The 20,863-nt window shown below is 45.3% G+C and overlaps 1 protein-coding gene across 1 annotated transcript; it reads right to left on the reverse strand.

Annotated features, from left to right (window-relative positions):
* Positions 1 to 11,232: 11,232 nt before the first annotated feature.
* On the reverse strand, positions 11,233 to 19,479 carry LOC121328440 (uncharacterized protein C3orf18 homolog). The gene is made up of 5 exons (XM_041273098.1): positions 19,104 to 19,479; positions 15,279 to 15,698; positions 14,954 to 14,979; positions 14,727 to 14,853; positions 11,233 to 11,747 (listed from the first exon to the last, which is right to left on the reverse strand). Exons 2-5 carry the CDS (start codon positions 15,522 to 15,524, stop codon positions 11,667 to 11,669), a joined length of 480 nt encoding a protein of 159 aa, XP_041129032.1. The 5' UTR covers positions 15,525 to 15,698; positions 19,104 to 19,479; the 3' UTR covers positions 11,233 to 11,666.
* Between the last annotated feature and the right edge of the window lie 1,384 nt (positions 19,480 to 20,863).

Raw genomic sequence — 20,863 nt, forward strand, 5'->3', positions numbered from 1 at the left:
CCATCTTTATAATAATGTTTTTAAAACAAACAAAAAAAAATTATATCCTTAAATGTGCAAAAAATAACTAGCAACAATCGGAAGTACAGACAGCACAAATTCTAACAGGCATTCTCCCGGTGCCTGGCGCTGACTGGCTCCCCGTCACTGTGACTAGATTTTCAGCTATCCAGTTCACACCCTTAACCCTCTGTTTTGTTAAGCACGCTTGCCTTCAGCTGAGAATACTCAGTGATCGCCACTGTCAAGCAAAACATTTGCATGCAGTGCATCGTCTCCTTGTTCTTTACAAAGCATCTCAAACTAGAAAGCCATCGTTCTGCGCAAAGCGACCTCCCTAGTTAAGAGCACTCATACCCGAGGTCCATCTTGCATTCGAATGCCGCAGTCCTCATCTGTCCTGGTCCCTCTGCGCCTTGCAGTTTCTCATTCCCAATGCTTCAAGCCAGACCACTGAGCAAATCCATGCAATGTTTACCGCATTGACATTTGCGAATGCACTGTACTTCCAAGCGAACGCGCAACCAGTAAGCACATAAGCAATGCACCAGTGTGCAAACAGGGCAGAAACGCACATACTCTTGCAGAGGTTAATCGCCTGCAGATTCACAGACTGAAATGCAGGGTGCACGCATTCCCTGTATCCGTGCAAAATGAACGTCGGTCTGTATGAGGAAGACCTGTAAGGGACACCGAGGATTCGAGTAAAGGTAGCTTTTCTGCAGCTTTCCTTACTGTGTCTCTCAGAAATGGTTTTCTCTGTTATTGGGGATTTCAGAACTAACAGGTTCCTGACCAATGTTTCCTGCCATCTTAACAGAAATGGTTTAAATGCAAGTCAATGCCAAGTCAAAAAGGAAGTTAGAAAGGCCAAGAGAGAAATAGAAATGAACATTGCTAAGGGAGCTAAAACCAATTCCAAAATGTTTTTCCAATATTACAACAGCAAGAGAACATTCAAAGAGGAGATTAAATGTTTAAGAGATACAAATGGCAAAATCGTAGAGGAAGAAAAAAAAATAGCAAATATGTTAAATGATTACTTTTCACAAGTTTTTACAAAGGAAGATACTGACAACATGCCCCACATGTCATCCAGTTCCTATCCAGTTTTAAATAACTTTAGCATAACTGAGGCAGAAGTGTTAAAGGGACTAGGAGCTCTTAAAATAAACAAATCCCCTGGGCCGGATGAGATCCTCCCAGTAGTACTCAAAGAAATGAAAGAAGTAATTTACAAACCGCTAACCAAGATCATGCAGCAGTCTCTTGACACAGGGGTGGTACCGACAGACTGGAAAATTGCAAACGTAATACCGATCCACAAAAAGGGAAACAAAACTGAACCAGGTAACTACAGACCAGTAAGCCTGACTTCTATTATATGCAAACTTATGGAAACTATAATAAGATCCAAAATGGAAAATTACCTATATGGTAACAGGGTACTGGGAGACAGTCAACATGGTTTTAGGAAAGGGAGATCGTGTCTAACTAACTTGCTTGATTTTTTTGAGGATGCAACATCGATAATGGATAATTGCAAAGCATATGACATGGTTTATTTAGATTTCCAGAAAGCTTTTGACAAAGTCCCGCACAAAAGATTAATTCTCAAACTGAACGCAGTTGGGATTCAAGGAAACACATGTACATGGATTAGGGAGTGGTTAACATGTAGAAAACAGAAAGTACTGATTAGAGGAAAAACCTCAGAATGGAGTGTGGTAACCAGCGGTGTACCACAGGGATCAGTATTAGGTCCTCTGCTATTCCTAATCTACATTAATGATTTAGATTCTGGTATAGTAAGCAAACTTGTTAAATTTGCAGACGACACAAAAGTAGGAGGAGTGGCAAACACTGTTGCAGCAGCAAAGGTCATTCAAAATGATCTAGACAAGATTCAGAACTGGGCAGACACATGGCAAATGACATTTAATAGAGAAAAGTGTAAGGTACTGCACGCAGGAAATAAAAATGTACATTATAAATATCATATGGGAGATATTGAAATTGGAGAAGGAATCTATGAAAAAGACCTAGGAGTTTTTGTTGACTCAGAAATGTCTTCATCTAGGCAATGTGGGGAAGCTATAAAAAAGGCTAACAAGATGCTCGGATACATTGTGAAAAGTGTTGAATTTAAATCAAGGGAAGTAATGTTAAAACTGTACAATGCACTTGTAAGACCTCATCTTGAATATTGTGTGCAGTTCTGGTCACCTCGCTATAAAAAAGATATTGCTGCTCTAGAAAGAGTGCAAAGAAGAGCGACCAGAATTATTCCGGGCTTAAAAGGCATGTCATATGCAGACAGGCTAAAAGAATTGAATCTGTTCAGTCTTGAACAAAGAAGACTACGTGGCGACCTAATTCAAGCATTCAAAATTCTAAAAGGTATTGACAGTGTCGACCCAAGGGACTTTTTCAGCCTGAAAAAAGAAACAAGGACCAGGGGTCACAAATGGAGTTTAGAAAAAGGGGCATTCAGAACAGAAAATAGGAGACACTTTTTTACACAGAGAATTGTGAGGGTCTGGAATCAACTCCCCAGTAATGTTGTTGAAGCTGACACCCTGGGATCCTTCAAGAAGCTGCTTGATGAGATTTTGGGATCAATAAGCTACTAACAACCAAACGAGCAAGATGGGCCGAATGGCCTCCTCTCGTTTGTAAACTTTCTTATGTTCTTATGTTCTTATGTTATGAACGACAATCAAACCCCATCTTTAAAGATCTGACTAGGTGTGATTACCCGAGCATCGTCTAGCTAAAACGAAACAACAGCAATGGCTCCCGACTAAAAATGTAAGACTCATCCTTTTTTAAAACAATTTTTTTAAACTGCCATTAAGTCAAATGTTATTAAAGAAACGATTCTGAAAGAAATCATTTTGATTTCTCATTTCATCCCATTGCAGCCCCAAGAAAATAACTAGAAGCCTTTTTGTGAACTATTGATCTACCAGCTATCTCTTAAGCGCTGATTTCTCTGTAGCGTGAACTGCCTGACCTGTAATATATCCAATGAACTGCGTAACTGTACAATACTGCCCTGGATCACTCCCAAGATCAGTCTGTAAGCCATCAGTTCATTTGTGAGTTACCGTGTGCCAAACAAACAGCAACATGTCAGAAACATGAGCAATTGGGATAGGACATACAGTAAGGAAGGCTGCCAGAATGTTCAGGAGTATTCTAGACTGTTTCAGGATGGGGATGAGAGTAGATTTTTGTCTGGATTGCATCTCTTTCGTGGTCAAGACACTTACTGTTATTTCAGGTATTTTTAACTCAGAATTCAGGAACATATCCATATCCACTCAGTTAAGTTGAATTGTAATTTTGTATTTCTTTTTGTGTGCATCTTGAAAAGACAAAACAAAACAAAACAAAAAACATATCACCCGAGCACTCACAAGTGCTGCAGCTTTCTCAATCAGTAAAGTTCACAACTACCTCAGCAACCGTGACAACCAACTGTAACCGACGTGACGCAAAAGTGTACTTGACGACTCGAGTTCTTCTTGAAAACAGCCAATCTTACTGTAGAGAAAATATATATATATATATATATATATATATATATATATATATATATATATATATATATATATATATATATATATATATATATATATTTTTTGTACCCATTTGTGAGTATGAAGTGAGCTGCAGCCCGCTGTTCAAACCTGGGCAGGGCTGCCCGCTGCGCTGTGGAGTTCACGAGTATGGGATTGAAATGGGAAATTTGCCTGAAGTTTCAAATAATTTGCATGGGACTTGTAGGGTGACAGTTTGACTGCACTGAAGGTACCATCTCAGGATCCCTCCTCATCCCAAACTAAGACCCATGCTCAGCTTGTATTGTACTGTACTGCATTGCACTGCCGCTATATAAAAGCTTACTGTGGTACACCTAAATACAAACACAGTGTAGTGCTGTGTGGCAAACTAGTATGCGAAGTAAAAGCATGCACGTCTTTCAGTGGATATTAAACTGCAGGGAGCGGCATCAATATTGTGAAATCTACAGTGTGTTTCAACTCCCTATAGACCCTATAGATTTGAGACCTTGTAGCCACATCCAACCAGCATTGGAGTCCAGTCAGCTGTTAGAAAACAGTAACCCAGCTGCTGAGTTACCAGGGAGTGGAGGTGGGTCCCAGCTGTTAGTCGAATCCTGAGAATGGAGTTTAACTTAAAACAAACAGCTTCCCTTTTCCAGACCTTTGGACGTTGCCTTGACAATCGGAAGAATGTTAAAAGGATGATGAATGACTGTCTAAAATGTTTTAATGTGTCATTTCTTACCTGCTTTCTATTGGTCAGAGAGAGCTCATTTTGATTCCCTATTTCATCTCAGCTCCAAATGTATTTTTATATATTTTTAATTTTGTACAACTGTTCCAGTGTGTGGCCTCTGAGCACCTTTGACAACACTGCATATAAAACTCTAATGTGGTGCTGTGCCCTCGTCTGGTTTTTAATCGTTGCTTTCTGAACTCATGTTTTAATATCCTCTCTTAACGCAGTCCTCTAAAATGTAATCAGTACAACAGAAAAAAAACATTTGAAAACAAAAATCTGTTTAGCCTCTTCACATGTGCGTAACTAGCTGTGAGGACACAGAGGTCATGTCCTCATGTTTTTTTTTTTGCATCCTCAGTGCTGATGCTCATGTAAAAATGACAAAAGTACAAAAGACTCCTTAATTTTCTCTGTTGGTTTGCTGTGTAACATAGATTTGGAGGTTGAATAGTAAATATCAAGCAGTCATATAAATACTGCAGCTAGCCTGACACCTCAGTGTGACTTCTGGAGAATGCCAGCTCTGATTACGAAGCTGCCTCTTAGGGCAGAGATTGAAGATGCCATTTTAATCTCTTACTGAATGAATGTTAAATGAATGCATTTATAATACAAATTTCCTTTTTTTTTTTTTTTTTTTTTTGCATAAGAAAGTGCTTTATTTTTTCAAAACGTATTTTACTGAATGAGTGCAAAGATTTTTTTATTTTTTTTTATTGAGTAAATTACAACAGCTGCAAAAAGAATGCATTGTGAATGTAAAAACGGGATTCAAATTCGGTGCCGGGGAAATATTCATTCTGGAAATGTTGTATAAAAAATGAAATATATAAATGGAGAGAAAGAGAGAACCATACAGCTCGCTCGCAATGAAAATAAATAATCAGGTCAAAAATGATGGATTCCGGAACACAGGAAATCGTGTCTCTTAACTGTTAGTCAAACCAGAAGTGTCTTCCCCTAGTTCTCCTGTTCCCAGCACCCATCCCTAATAGGTGCCCTTCAGCCGGCTTGTTTTTTACTCAAAATCTTTTAATGTTTAATTGTTGTTTTTTTAGGTTTTTTTTTTTTTTTGTTCTGTACTGGAGAATAACAAACTTTAGTGGAACCCAATACTGAAATATTTCCTTTTTTTATATATGTGTCTTTGTACTGTACATATCAAGTTAATATCTACAGAATGCTGTTATTTTTAACTTTGTACTTTTGAACAATAGTTTGTATATTACTCTCTTGTTAGGGGGGTGCAGACAGCTACAGGGGGGAGTCACACCTGACTAAGTAAATAAAAATACAAACACCTGGTCACAGAATTATTAAAATCATTTAGTCATTGATTAGACAATTCCTAACTGTCAGTAAGCATGTGCAGTACGTGAGAGGTGTCCACCTGAATACTGGCCCAGTATTGGAGAGCCAGTGCAGCTTCTACACAAGAATTCTGCTAGGTTAAGGAAGCGCAAAAGAGCTGAGCTACCCCATCTCATCCCGAAGCCTGTCTGCACCCCTACCTCTTTCTGTGAATCTGTGCTGAATTGATGGAGCTTTCTGGGACTGCCAGGGTCTGGGTAGTGAGGGGGTAAGGTATCCCAATCTCTTCTCTGGCCTTCAGTGTCAGTAGTGAAGGTTTGGGCTGAGTATATACTCTAAGAGGCCAATCTGAAAGTGTAGGGTATAGCGGGTAGAGTTTGAACCTAGTGGAGTGGAGATTGTTAGCGCAGGACCATTGCTTTTCAAATGGGTTAGAGTTCTAGCGCTGAGGGGACTAGAACCATTCACACTGCAGCAATAGGGGCCGCATAGGTTTAGGATTGAGGCTGGATCCCTCTGTCTATCTGTCTGAGTCTATCCACAAGACAGGTAGAGCACGGGGAATGGATGTAGTGTGCGTGAAAGGAAAGGGACTGGTGAGTGTGGATTTAATGCTCGCCTGTAAATCCAAATTATGGCATCATCATTACCATTTTTTAAGACTTTATGCATGCATGGCACAGCAGTGATGCCGGGTGGCCAGACAGGTGTAATTGCATGGGTTTTCTAGGTTTCACAGTGATCTTGCTGCAGTGCAAAAGCATGTCCCCAATAGTACTATGCAGGAGTGTTCATGTGCAGCTCCAGTTCAATCCCAGCAGGCTCCTCAGAACCGCACAGCTTGTGACTCTTTTTATCTGTGCTTGCCTGGTGTTGTGTAAACTGTAACAACTGAAAACAAAACAGAAAACAAACAAAACCAGAAACTTGATTCCTTCACCAAAGCTTGAAAAGTATTGATCTTCATCAACCTTTACAGGTGTTATTTCTTTGTGTTTCATTATGTGGCATTTTTAACCCAGTGGACTCAGCTACTTACTGGAAACCAAGTCTGTACTACTGTTCCACGTGCACCGAGTTTTGTCCGGTTCAAGGAGGACCTTATTTCCTTTTAATTTGTTACTTCTTCAGGTATACCTAGATACTGTTTGTGGCATTCAAACAAGCGTGGCGCTGAGGGAGGGGGTCTCTCAAGTGTGTACACGGATGTCTGGCTGGCTGTGGTGATGTCTGGGCGGGGTGGGTAAGTTTTAAGACACTCACAAGGATTGCTTTAAGTAAGTCTCTGTTTAGTTGAATTCAGGAGTTGCTCTTCTGTATTAGTTGCCTGCTGTAGACATGTGTAACATAGGCCTGGGGTGGCAAAGTGTCTTTTTGTGCAGGGATAGTTGCTTGTAAGTTGATATGGAGATGTTTTTTAAAATATAAATAGCAGGTTGGTGAAAAGTCAATGAAGATAAGGATGGTGCTGTTCTCACGTTTCTATAAAAGCACAAATTGTGATTCTTTTCTGTAAAACAAAATCATTTTGTAACATGGATCCGAGCCATGGCCACGGCTTTAGCTGTTTAGCAGTTAACCACTGGCACATGACAGCAATAAATCAGACATAGCCAGCTCCTCTCCTGGCGTGGATAGAGAGCAAAAGTTTTAGTTTAAAGACTGTTACTAACAATCAATAATGCGTTCATACATTTCTTTATATAGAAACAATAGCAGAGAGTTATTAAAGGCAGGTTGGAGCAATGCAGTGTAATAAGAACATGCAGGCGACCTTATCATTTCTTTTTATTTTCAAAACCCAATAACTGCTATTCCTCAGTAAATACCTTCAAAGTAACAGCGTTTAAAGATTATTTGTAAAGGGATCCTTAAGCTGAAGTGAGACAGAGGTGTCTAGGTTTGATTTGGATGGAGAGGATTCCAGCTTCATACTGTCTAGAGACTGGATTGTGGAATAAGGAGATCGGTCTGTGGTTAACGTCAGGGCAGTATGTCTGTACACCCCCACTAGGCAGTGTTCTTTGTGGTTGGTTGGTGTTTCAGTGTAGGGCTGGTGGATTGGATTGGATAGGTGTGGAAGGTGGTCCCCTTATCCTGGCCAGTCAGGTTAGTACCTGGCTATAGAGTCAGCTTCCCCAGCCAGTCATCACTGTGTTATTAACGAATGTACACGTGACATTTTCACAATGAAGACGAGCCACGCAGTCAGCTGTACTGACTGTAACGGTCTTGTATGCAAGGCAGCTACAACTTGTTTGTTCTTGTGTCGATATTACTGGTTCTGAAGTCTTAGAACTCCAGTTTCAGACTTGTCTGCTGAGTTGCAGCTGTCAGATCTCAGCTAAGCCGTTACTGAGGACATCAGTACAGCCAGACAGACTAAACTGTTTTTTTTTTTTTTTTATTCCTCCCCGGGATCAAGAATGGAAACGATTTGTTTGGGACACAGGGGAGGATCCGAAGCCTAGTCCTCTCGCTTTGGAGCACAGTGAGGTTGTTGTGCTGTTTGCTGCAGTTAGGTAATCAGCATGAAACCAGTAAAGGGGGCCAGTTTAAAGAACACTTGAAGACCAGCTTGATATGGGGGTGAAATATCAGAGAAATCTTCAGTTCTTCTTGTGTCATTTTCCGTTTCGCGCATCACGTCCTGGTGACTTATTAAAACGCAGATGTTTAGATCATCCCTGCACTCTTAACTGAGCTCTCAGCATAAAAACGAAATCCAAAGTCCAAGGGGACGGCCGCACCAGGTGTTTTTACACATTTAGACATGTTTCTGGGAGCTCTGTTGGGGGGGGGGGGGGGGGGGGGGGGTCACACATTTCTACATTTTGTGACGACCAAAACGGGAAATGATAGAAAAGTAAATGGAAACATCAACAAGAATGCACTAGTTAGGACAACTTATGCCCATTGCAATTGACAATGAAAAAAATTGAATTATATAAATCAATTGTTTGTTTTTCAAATGAAGAGATGTTTCCAGTATATCGGTAAATCTGGAACTAAAAGCTTTAGTTGGCTATTGCTAGCATATCAGGACTTTGCTGGCATTTCCGCTAGCAGGGTCAGCATTGTCCTATTAGAACCAACGTTGAGGGCAGTGTGTCAGTGACTCCAGGCCCCCAGCCTCCTCAGTTGTGTCTCAGCCTCCACGTCCCTCAGACTGCCACGCCTGTGACTCTTGTAGATCCTGTGGACTACCTCTTTAAGTCACCATCGCAGAAGGGTTCTCCAATACCTCAGCAATCACAGGACACTCAGCTGTATGGAACTTGCAGGATGGAAGGCCCGTGGGCCGGCGGGAACAGCATGAGAATTGAGATATATATTTTGGAGATAATTTTGTGTGCCTGTTCCTCGCTAGCAGCGGGTCCATTTTAAAATACATGTGTTTTTTTTGTTTTTTTTATGAATTATTATTATTATTAGTAGTAGTATTATTATTATTATTTCTAATTTCAGCTTTTAAGGTTTCTGATAAATCATTTATATTTCTTTGTATGGTAGAGTATGTTTTTTTTTAAATTTATGACCTGTTAAATTGTCGGTCATTTGTATCTGTTATCTATGGAAACGGTAGTGATTAGTATTTTTTTTTTTCAATAAAGCTGTAAGTTATGCATCAATTGCTTGCTAGTTTTTATTTTGGTGTCAGTTCTGGGGTCTCAGTTGCATGTCATGGTTGGGGATGCCTTTATTTTCTTTATAAATGTACACACACACACACACACACATAGAGATACAGTCATGTTTCTTTAATCAGATGACCTTTTCGATATCTGTAAAGTTTATAGCTTTTCAGAAAGTTTACATTCCTGTCTTCTTTTTGGACCCAATTTTCAGACCCAGGAGAATAACAGGATAGCCGAGTCACCTTTTGGAAGTTGACTTTTATTTATTCTTTATAAAGGAAATTAGCAAAACCATTAGTGCCACTTACGATTAATCTCAAAACATAAAAGACAAAAATTCCATCCATATAAAAAATGGTCTAATGTCTTACTTAGCTGTTTACTGGCTTGTATAAATAATCTCTATCCTGTCTCCTCCTGAACATTGCTTAGACATGCTTTGTCTTTTTAGCTAGTTCGTTAAAGTGGTTTTAGCCCTTAGAAGCCCTAATGGTTTAAAACCTCCCTGTGTGCCAGTAAGCTAGTGTATATACCAGAATAACTGCATAATAAACAGCCATGCCTCTTCCAAATTCACTGCAGTTCAGGTAGCGCTCATAGAGCGAATGGTTCTGGGATGGGCAGGAGCAGTCATAGAGCGAATGGTTCTGGGATGGGCAGGAGTAGTCACAGAGCGAATGTTTCTTCTGGGATCGGTAGGAGCAGTCATAGAGTGAATGGTTCTGGGATGGCAGGAGCAGTCATAGAGCGAATGGTTCTGGGATGGGCAGGAGCAGTCACAGAGTGAATGGTTCTGGGATCGGCAGGAGCAGTCACAGAGCGAATGGTTCTGGGATGGGCAGGAGTAGTCACAGAGTGAATGGTTCTGGGATGGCAGGAGCAGTGACAGAGCGAATGGTTCTGGAATGGCAGGAGCAGTCATAGAGTGAATGGTTCTGGGATGGCAGGAGCAGTCACAGAGTGAATGGTTCTGGGATGGCAGGAGCAGTCATAGAGTGAATGGTTCTGGGATGGCAGGAGCAGTGACAGAGCGAATGGTTCTGGGATGGCAGGAGCAGTCACAGAGTGAATGGTTCTGGGATGGCAGGAGCAGTGACAGAGCGAATGGTTCTGGGATGGCAGGAGCAGTGACAGAGCGAATGGTTCTGGGATGGCAGGAGCAGTGACAGAGCGAATGGTTCTGGGATGGCAGGAGCAGTGACAGAGCGAATGGTTCTGGGATGGCAGGAGCAGTGACAGAGCGAATGGTTCTGGGATGGCAGGAGCAGTGACAGAGCGAATGGTTCTGGGATGGCAGGAGCAGTGACAGAGCGAATGGTTCTGGGATGGCAGGAGCAGTGACAGAGTGAATGGTTCTGGGATGGCAGGAGCAGTGACAGAGCGAATGGTTCTGGGATGGCAGGAGCAGTGACAGAGCGAATGGTTCTGGGATGGCAGGAGCAGTGACAGAGCGAATGGTTCTGGGATGGCAGGAGCAGTGACAGAGTGAATGGTTCTGGGATGGCAGGAGCAGTGACAGAGCGAATGGTTCTGGGATGGCAGGAGCAGTGACAGAGTGAATGGTTCTGGGATGGCAGGAGCAGTGACAGAGCGAATGGTTCTGGGATGGCAGGAGCAGTGACAGAGCGAATGGTTCTGGGATGGCAGGAGCAGTGACAGAGCGAATGGTTCTGGGATGGCAGGAGCAGTGACAGAGCGAATGGTTCTGGGATGGCAGGAGCAGTGACAGAGCGAATGGTTCTGGGATGGCAGGAGCAGTCACAGAGTGAATGGTTCTGGGATGGCAGGAGCAGTGACAGAGCGAATGGTTCTGGGATGGCAGGAGCAGTGACAGAGCGAATGGTTCTGGGATGGCAGGAGCAGTGACAGAGCGAATGGTTCTGGGATGGCAGGAGCAGTGACAGAGCGAATGGTTCTGGGATGGCAGGAGCAGTGACAGAGCGAATGGTTCTGGGATGGCAGGAGCAGTGACAGAGTGAATGGTTCTGGGATGGCAGGAGCAGTGACAGAGCGAATGGTTCTGGGATGGCAGGAGCAGTGACAGAGCGAATGGTTCTGGGATGGCAGGAGCAGTCATAGAGTGAATGGTTCTGGGATGGCAGGAGCAGTGACAGAGCGAATGGCGAAGCAGACAGACACTACAAACAGGACAAGCTATATATTCCCAAGGAGTCAATCAAAGCAAGCTGACAAAGAGAGAGAAAATTGGAACAACCCCACGGAACATGCTTGAGCTTTGATTTCAGCTGATTCTAGAACCAAAACCCGTTACATTAAAAACAATTCCTCCCACCGGGTCAGAACCTCTCAACTCAAAGAGTTCCGCGTGCCAGACCCTGCTCCAGCCAGGATCTCTCAGCCTGCAGCCAGCGGGCGCTGCCCCCTAGCGGTCAGGTCTCGGAGTCACGCGTTGATGGCGTTGACGACATCGGTGAAGACAAGTCGGCTGGGTCTTTGTAGGGTCGCCTGGCTGGGCATCAGGATCTGGAGAGGGAGAGAGAGGGGTAAGACTGGGCAAGGGTCTTCCACACCCATGCTCAAGATTCCTGTTCCTGCAGCTTCTCCGATAGTCTACCCTCTTTCTGCTCTATCTGTCAACTCTATTAGGCTGCAATACAGTACATTTTTCATGCTCTGTGCTTTAAGACTGTGCAATGTACTGTATATAAGGCTGCTGTACCGTATGCACCACACTTGTTCTAAAACTCTCCGACCAGTCCAGTCCAGAGTCTTCAATGTGTCTCCAGTATAAACTGCTGCTGCTGTACACTCCATTCACATTAAGTAGATTTCTGCTCCAACCCTGTCTTTGATACAAGCCTGTATCCCATACTAGAGTCTATGTGTACAGGTTACTACTGCTGCTGCTACTGCTGCTAATAATAATAAGAAGAAGAAGAATAATAACGCTTGCTAGAATGGATCCGGATAAGTCTGGGTTGGGTGCCTACAGGGTTAGATTTTGGTTCTAAGGTTAGAAGGGAGGGGGGGGGGGGGGGGGGGGGGGTGCAGAGGTCTGTTCCTAATTGAAGTCACTTGGTTTGGGAAGGAGGGGGTGACCCGCTATGCGTCATACCTTCTGTGGGTGCCACGTCTTCTCAAATCATAGGCTTTTTGTGTCAAATGAAATGCTTTCCATAAAAAAAAAAGTTAACAATAAAGAAAGTGTTGGTGTTTGAAATGAACAGGTCTGTTTACATGCATGCAGTGTCCCTGCTCACAAAGCTTTCACATGGTTTATTTGTGCTCTTTTGTTTGGTCTATTTCACTGATATACATGAAACACTTATTATGATTGAACCAATCCCACCCCAAACAATATTGAATCCATCAGATTAACAAATGAGTGATAAATCACTGCACTGTGTTTCTTATTAAGAGAAGCATCTATCTTGCAGGGTGTGTATGTTACCCTTATTCAGATAGGATTACATTAAGAAGCTAGTTTACATGTTGTACACTGATTGCTGCCCGTGTGTATATTAATGTGTTCATTGCACATTATAATATAGAACTTTACTGAAACAAAGAACAGGCCCTGGACTGACTTTAATAAAGTACCAGTTTAGAAGCACTGCTTTATGATAAACTTGGTTACATGTCCTCCTCAGCCCTGCTGTACCTTGCTGTGTGTGTCCCCTCTCTCTCCTCACCCCTGGCTGTGTGTGTGTGTCCCTCTCCCCTGCACTGTGCTGTGTGTCCCTCCCTCTCCCCTGCACTGTGCTGTGTGTCCCTCCCTCTCCCCTACACTGTGCTGTGTGTCCCTCCCTCTCCCCTGCACTGTGCTGTGTGTCCCTCCCTCTCCCCTACACTGTGCTGTGTGTCCCTCCCTCTCCCCTGCACTGTGCTGTGTGCCCCTCCCTCTCCCCTGGCGTACCTTGCTGTGTGGGGCTGACACGGCTCCCTCTCTCCCCTGCACTGTGCTGTGTGTCCCTCCCTCTCCCCTGCACTATGCTGTGTGTCCCTCCCTCTCCCCTGGTGTACCTTGCTGTGCGGGGCTGGCACGGCTCCCTCTCTCCCCTGCACTGTGCTGTGTGTCCCTCCCTCTCCCCTGCACTATGCTGTGTGTCCCTCCCTCTCCCCTGGCGTACCTTGCTGTGCGGGGCTGGCACGGCTCCCTCTCTCCCCTGCACTATGCTGTGTGTCCCTCCCTCTCCCCTGGCGTACCTTGATGTGCAGTGCTGACACGGCTCCCTCTCTCCTGCACTGTGCTGTGTGCCCCTCCCTCTCCCCTGCACTGTGCTGTGTGTCCCTCCCTCTCCCCTGGCGTACCTTGCTGTGCGGGGCTGGCACGGCTCCCTCTCTCCCCTGCACTGTGCTGTGTGTCCCTCCCTCTCCCCTGCACTATGCTGTGTGTCCCTCCCTCTCCCCTGGCGTACCTTGCTGTGCGGGGCTGGCACGGCTCCCTCTCTCCCCTGCACTGTGCTGTGTGTCCCTCCCTCTCCCCTGCACTATGCTGTGTGTCCCTCCCTCTCCCCTGGCGTACCTTGCTGTGCGGGGCTGGCACGGCTCCCTCTCTCCCCTGCACTGTGCTGTGTGTCCCTCCCTCTCCCCTGCACTATGCTGTGTGCCCCTCCCTCTCCCCTGCACTATGCTGTGTGTCCCTCCCTCTCCCCTGGTGTACCTTGCTGTGCGGGGCTGGCACAGCTCCCTCTCTCCCCTGCACTGTGCTGTGTGTCCCTCCCTCTCCCCTGGCGTACCTTGCTGTGCGGGGCTGGCACGGCTCCCTCTCTCCCCTGCACTATGCTGTGTGTCCCTCCCTCTCCCCTGCACTGTGCTGTGTGTCCCTCCCTCTCCCCTGGCGTACCTTGCTGTGCGGGGCTGGCACAGCTCCCTCTCTCCCCTGCACTGTGCTGTGTGTCCCTCCCTCTCCCCTGGCGTACCTTGCTGTGCGGGGCTGGCACGGCTCCCTCTCTCCCCTGCACTGTGCTGTGTGTCCCTCCCTCTCCCCTGCACTATGCTGTGTGCCCCTCCCTCTCCCCTGCACTATGCTGTGTGTCCCTCCCTCTCCCCTGGCGTACCTTGCTGTGCGGGGCTGGCACGGCTCCCTCTCTCCCCTGCACTGTGCTGTGTGTCCCTCCCTCTCCCCTGGCGTACCTTGCTGTGCGGGGCTGGCACGGCTCCCTCTCTCCCCTGCACTGTGCTGTGTGTCCCTCCCTCTCCCCTGCACTGTGCTGTGTGTCCCTCCCTCTCCCCTGGCGTACCTTGCTGTGCGGGGCTGGCACGGCTCCCTCTCTCCCCTGCACTGTGCTGTGTGTCCCTCCCTCTCCCCTGGCGTACCTTGCTGTGCGGGGCTGGCACGGCTCCCTCTCTCCCCTGCACTATGCTGTGTGTCCCTCCCTCTCCCCTGGCGTACCTTGCTGTGCGGGGCTGGCACAGCTCCCTCTCTCCCCTGCACTGTGCTGTGTGTCCCTCCCTCTCCCCTGCACTGTGCTGTGTGTCCCTCCCTCTCCCCTGGCATACCTTGCTGTGCGGGGCTGGCACGGCTCCCTCTCTCCCGTGCTCCAGCAGCTCCTGCTCCAGCTCGTTCTGCTCCTCCGCTGGGTCGAAGTTGTACATGGGCATCAGCTGGTGACGCAGCTTCTCCAGCCTGCATCATGGGAGGGCGTTTGTTTTGAGTAAATGTTTCTTAATAATATTCTGGAAATACATGTTTTTCTGCCTGTATACATTTTAAAGGGCTGGCTCACCTATTTCGCTTCCTGATGTACAAAACCTAAGTATTAAGAAGAAAGACCATCAGCGTCATAGTATTTAAAACATTAAACAGCTAATTTGGATTATTGATGAAACAAAATACACACGCATGGATACAAAAATAATGTGTATATCCTTAAAGGGTTAGGTGTACCGAGGAACAGATTGAGGGAGAGTTGGAGGCTGTGTTACAGTATAGAGGGGTACAGATTGAGGGAGATTTGGGGGCTCTGTTACAGCACAGAGGGGTACAGATTGAGGGAGAGTTAGAGGGTTCTGTCACATTAAGGTATAGATGGGTACAGAATGATGGCTCACCATTGCCACTGCCAAGCCAATGACGGTTATGATGCCAAAGGGAAGAAGCACCATGCCCATTCCAGAGGAGCTGTCAGCCACCTCTGGCAGCTTGGTGGAATTAAAACTGGTCTCATTGGTTGCCAGGGTAACAGGGGCGGTCCTTGTGCTGCTGTTGTCCCGCCCCTCTCCCGCCACAGTGGTGCTGAGGAAATAAACAGCCGTGGGAGGGTTCGAGAAGTTGGCTTCTGCCGTTGTCAAAGACATGTCTTTCTCGGGTGATTCCTTTTATTTGAATTTGGATTTAAATACATATACATACATGCCACATATTTACATAAGAAACTGTTTTAGCCCCTTTTGGTAAGCTGACTTCTGCAGATAGCTTGAAGCATTGTTATGTTATCAGACACCCAAAGTCCACCAGGAAATCGATCTGATCTGAAAGAATAAGAGGGAGAAAAGAGGTGTTAATGAAAGTGAGGTTCAGTCAGGAAACTCATGCCTTAGATTATTATTAAAGCTGAGACGAGTCAACACTGCTATTCTCTGGCCTTTGTCTCGCCTTTCGAGGTACCTCTGCCCATAAATGAAGAGAGGCTGACTGTAGGGAAGTCATGGGCAGGGGGGCAGGATACCTACCCTCCCCTTTAGACAAAGTCAAAGGGCAGGAGGTGAATTCTGCGGACAGCGGGGGACGCAGTGGATTGAGGTAAGATATAAATCCTTTCCTTGCCAATCGTTGGACACACTCTTTATTGAAGGACAAATAAGATACTAGCTATTCAGCTGATGATTTGATCTGCTAGTGGAAGTGCCTAAATGCGCTTGACGTTCATGTGATTTGATCTAAGGTTAAAGTGAGCTCCCTGCCAGGACCAATGCTGTGCTTTGTTTCTTCTGTAATCGACAACTGATTAAGACAAAGCATTTGCCTGAGTGATTGAGTGTCTGCCTGTACACACAATGAGGCAGATGAGAAAAATAATAAGAAGTGATGAATCAATATTAGGGTTAAGGTTCAATCTACATATTAATCAGACACAAGTATAATAATAAATCATATGTCAAGCACGTTGAATTACCCTCACAGTAAAATCTGGAATGACTCAGAATGCTATGCAATAGGAGTCTTATTTCCACCCCTGTTTAACAGAAATTGTGCAAAAACATAGCAAATGAAAAAACAGAAAAACACTGAGGGAAACAATGGTTTTAAAGAAGAGACACACAGAGAACACCTGTGTCCTTTGGGCTGTGGCTACAGAGCCGTTCGAATTGCCTCTGCTTGCTAACCTGTGTGTGTGTTTGGGGGGTTGCCTGCAGTTGAGGGAAGGGTAACTGTATAGGAGGAAACCGCTAGCTTCCTTCCCACCAGGCCCTGCTCTTCTCAGGAGCCCCTAACGGCTCACATCGGGCAAACCGCTGCACAGCCAATTCCCTGCACTCGCACACACACACACACACACACACAGCTGGATCGCTGGGCTCTCCCAGAGCACAGGGTTTATTTAAAAGAAGCCACCAACCACTGGGGACTGGGGTGTGTTGAGTTTCTCAGGGAGCTGAACGGCAGGAGTGTGACGAAGTGCCCGCCCCTGTGTATATTTTCTGTTATATGTTGCGTATTGTGTGTAAATGTTGGTGTGTAGACATTGGTACACGGGATATAAACGGGTCTGTCCAACACGAGTATTTAAAATGTATATGTGTATAGGCACGAGGATTGCACAGCACTTCACCTGCAAGTAAAATGTAATAATATGCGAGCACGGGGAATTGCACTTTATTAATTCACGTGCAGTTGTACTGAGACTCCAATTGAATGATTGATTAGCAGTCGAGTCTCGGTACAGCTGCATAAAAGCTGCATGTTGTCACATACGCGGGGTTGTGTGTTCCGGAGTGGAGAACGGGGGAGAGAGAGAGAAAGAGAGCGAGAAATAAAGCGTAAATATAGGTCTCCATTGTTTTGTGTAGCGTTCGTCCACTCTGTGTTTTATCAGTGTATCGTTTTGTTTGACTATTTATTTTGGCCTCATGTGCCGTGTCCTGTTTTTGTATTGTTACAAACCTTTTATTTTCTGCCTGTGCATTATTAAACTGTGCATCAGCGCCTTCACCATTTCAACAGCTGTGTGCAGAGTCAGTTCCTGTTTCTGATCTGTCGTCACCCACTTCGGCCGTCCTTGTGACAAGGAGTGATGCAGGAGACCTGGGGACCTTTAGGGATGAAACGCTACTTTTCTGGTCGTTTGTGTTGATTTTCTATACAGACTAGACCAGCTGTATTGTAATAGTACACAGTCAAGACTTTGTACAGAGAGTGGGAGACACTTATTTACATTGAGCAGAGAGGACATGGGTTACCTGACCATGTTGTTTAAAATTAATCATTGAACTTGTAAGATCAACCAGCTACTAGGAACTGGCCAAAAGGCACCCTCTCGTTCTAAAATGTTTTTATGTGCATTGGGCCATGGAGAGCTGGTGTCAACAAAAGTATCAGTTGACAGGTTACGTTCTACATGACATCACAATATGATGTCACAATATGTACCCTGTCAACAGCAAAGGTGAGATCCAGTAAGATATACAGGGAGTCTGTGGGAACAGAGATATTTTGGTCACACCTGCATTAATGGAGTTCTAACCAAGGTTTTCAAATCCACTGTCTTATCTCTTAGCACTAACTGTATTATTACTCATCTCTTTCCGTTCTGTTGAAGATCCAGTCCATAATTCCCAATGTAATGCAGGGATGGAAATAAGACTCATAACATAGCAGTTTCACGCATTCCAACTTTGATTCGCCACAGTGTGTATTGGTAACTAGCTCAGGTGTGTCTTATAAAACCCAGAGTAAAACCAGGAATGGATCAAACTGCTATGCAATGGGAGTCTTATTTCAGGCCGTGTACAGGTATTATTGCAATTATATATTGGAAATTATGTAGATTTTTGGAGCAAGCGTGTATCTCTACAGTTTTCTATACTGTTGCTTAGTGATGCGTACTGTTTACAGTACAATCATTTCTGTTAGAGACAGACAGGATGTGGGTGAAATGCGTCAGACAGAATACAGCCGCATCACGCGAATACTTGCTAAGAAGGGTGACAGTACTAAGAAATGTGCAAGCTCTGTGGTGCCGTTTGGCACGCCATCCCTGGACAGGGACACGTCACAGCAATGCACATGAATGGTGGTGCAAGGCAGCCAGTAGGTCAGGACTCCCTTGAAGAAGAGATTGAGGCACTGTTTATTCATTTGAATGAATATTGTACAGTCCTGCCCCAGAGTATTTCACCCTCTTTCATTTTTTTTCTTAATGTAGTTGTGTTGTAACAAAATATTTGCTACTGTAGGTTTACAAAGATGTCTACAGGTTGCTGCCAGTTTCCAACCCAAACTGCCCTCAAGGTATTAGATATGGTACTTATCTGGGAATTGTCATTTATCCCTTTGAAATCAGACAGAGAGCTGCCACCAGCCAAAGACCTGCGTGTTACTAACCAATGGTAGGGCTGCAGATATCTCCCAACCAATCCAGACGTGTCTGGATTCAGAACACGAACAAAATAACACAACAAGGCACTCATGGATTTGCCCCTGATACCGGAGTCAATACAGAAACAACAGGGTGTTCACGCCTCGTTAGAAAGCTGCACGCTGTTTACACCAATCAGGACAAAGCCTACTGTATGCGACCCAATCAGAAAGCTGCATAGACAGACACAGCCAATCAAAGCTTTGTATTGCGCATACACCCAGTCAAGGCCCTTTCCTGCATGTTCTTCAATGCAAACAAGATGTAACCATCACAGTTATTAAACAAGTAAACCCACCTGGAGTCCCGGAGCTGTCCTAGGAGGGTGTCTGGATCCTGAGATGGACAGATGGCTGACTCCTCTCAATCTCTCCTCCCCTCCCCTTCCCTGTCTGCTTCCTCACTCCTTGGTGCTCCAAACAGAGGAACAGCAAGGCAAAGAGCCAGGGGGTTTAGGCCATCCCAGCCAGAAAAAGCCTCTTGTTCTACTCCAGCAGAGAGGCCCTCTTCCTTCTCATTCCCTCTTAAAAACAGGAGGCCAAAGAGCAGCAGCAGTGGCAGCAGGATCCGAGGATGCTGCAACCGGAGCTCTGAGCTGCTGGTGCAGACAAGCTCCTACCCCTCGCGCTGCCATTGGACGCCAGCCGGCTGACCCAATGGCCTATTGGCCCCGGCGGCTGCCAGTCAGTCTCTCCCGGGATGAAGAGTTTAATGGTTACAGCAGTAGATGCTCCTCGGCTCTGGCTTTTGTTTGTATCCGGGTGCCTGCTCTCGCTGCAGCTGGGAGCTTAACCCCGTGAGTCCTGGAGTGAGAGGAAAGACAGACCTGTTATTGTAGCTGGCTGTTCTGTCTCTGATCAGCTTAAAGGCCCTTTTCACTGCGCAAGAGATGTTTGCCACAGATAATGTAATAGGAGTATATGCAGAGCAAGAAGGTCTCGGGTTCAAAAGCCCTCCAATCCCCTTTCTTGGTGGTCAAGCAGTTTGGCCTCCTTCCTACCCCCATTCTGCTTCATCTGTCTGCCTCGGTTTAACTGTCACGTATTTCTCTGCTCTGACGAGCAGGGTGGCGTAGCAAACACTGGCTGAGGAGACTGGTATTCCCCCTCTTGGATCGGATTCCGATCCGATCTGCGGGAGGGCTAGCAAACCAATTCATCACTTGGTAATCCCTCTCAGAACAGGCACCTCCATCACAAGTTAGCTGTGTGCACTCTCAGAATACTGCAGAGGCTGGTCCTGCCCTCTCCACTCTGATCTGCGTGCACTTGCAGTTTAAAGAGCATTAATATAGTAGTGTGTGTGCAGAAGCACTGGATACCAGGGGAAAGGTTAGATCAACTGGTTAAGTCCTGTGAGTGAAGTACCCATTAGGGTTACACTGATACTGCCAAAGCCCCCCCCCCCCCCCCCCCCCAAAAAAAATAAAAAACTTTCCCTTGCTTTGCCATGGTGTTTAAAATGCATTAACATCTGATCTCACTACTTTAGAAATACAAATGAGTTAAATTCAGTGGCGATTTCCATGTGACTTTAATCATTTTCTCACGCCAGTACCTACAGATATAAGTATGATCCATTCACACCTGTACAAGTGGTAGGACTGATACATGCAAACCCACCATGTGCACATTGTACTGGGACCAATGACAAAGGGTCACACCGAAGTAATTAGGGGTGCAGACAACAGGTGGATTCCACAAAGCATTTCTGGGGAGCAAGCAGTCTGCTAAATCCAATTCACTTCCATAAAAATAATAAAAAATAAAAAATAATCATCACATTTATCCTTTAATCAGGATTTCTATTAAACTTTATCAGCTTCAAATATAGTTTTCTGAAACAGGGAAAAATAAGACAGCTTGGTAGCTAGCAACCTGCTAAGTGCTAAGGGTCCCCTATTACTCAAGGATATAAGAACCAAAACTGCTTTCAACATTGAAGTTATTGACGCTGAAACGTTAAAAACAAACAAAACAAAAAAAAAAGTGTCACGATCCAAAGGTTCTTTTCGTATTTCTAAATGCACGCCTATTGGGCGGGTTATAGTTCTGGATG

The sequence above is a fragment of the Polyodon spathula genome, chromosome 16 (genome assembly GCF_017654505.1).
Source record: "Polyodon spathula isolate WHYD16114869_AA chromosome 16, ASM1765450v1, whole genome shotgun sequence".
Lineage (NCBI taxonomy): Eukaryota > Metazoa > Chordata > Actinopteri > Acipenseriformes > Polyodontidae > Polyodon > Polyodon spathula.

Coding starts and splice junctions, on each gene's coding strand:
- LOC121328440 (XM_041273098.1), bottom strand. CDS start 15,524: ATGTCTTTGACAACGGCAGAAGCCAACTTCTCGAACCCTCCCACGGCT. Junction 14,854..14,953: donor TACATCAGGAAGCGAAATAG/GTGAGCCAGCCC, acceptor CCCATGATGCAG/GCTGGAGAAGCTGCGTCACC. Junction 11,748..14,726: donor TGCCAGCCCCGCACAGCAAG/GTATGCCAGGGG, acceptor CTCCCTCTCCAG/ATCCTGATGCCCAGCCAGGC.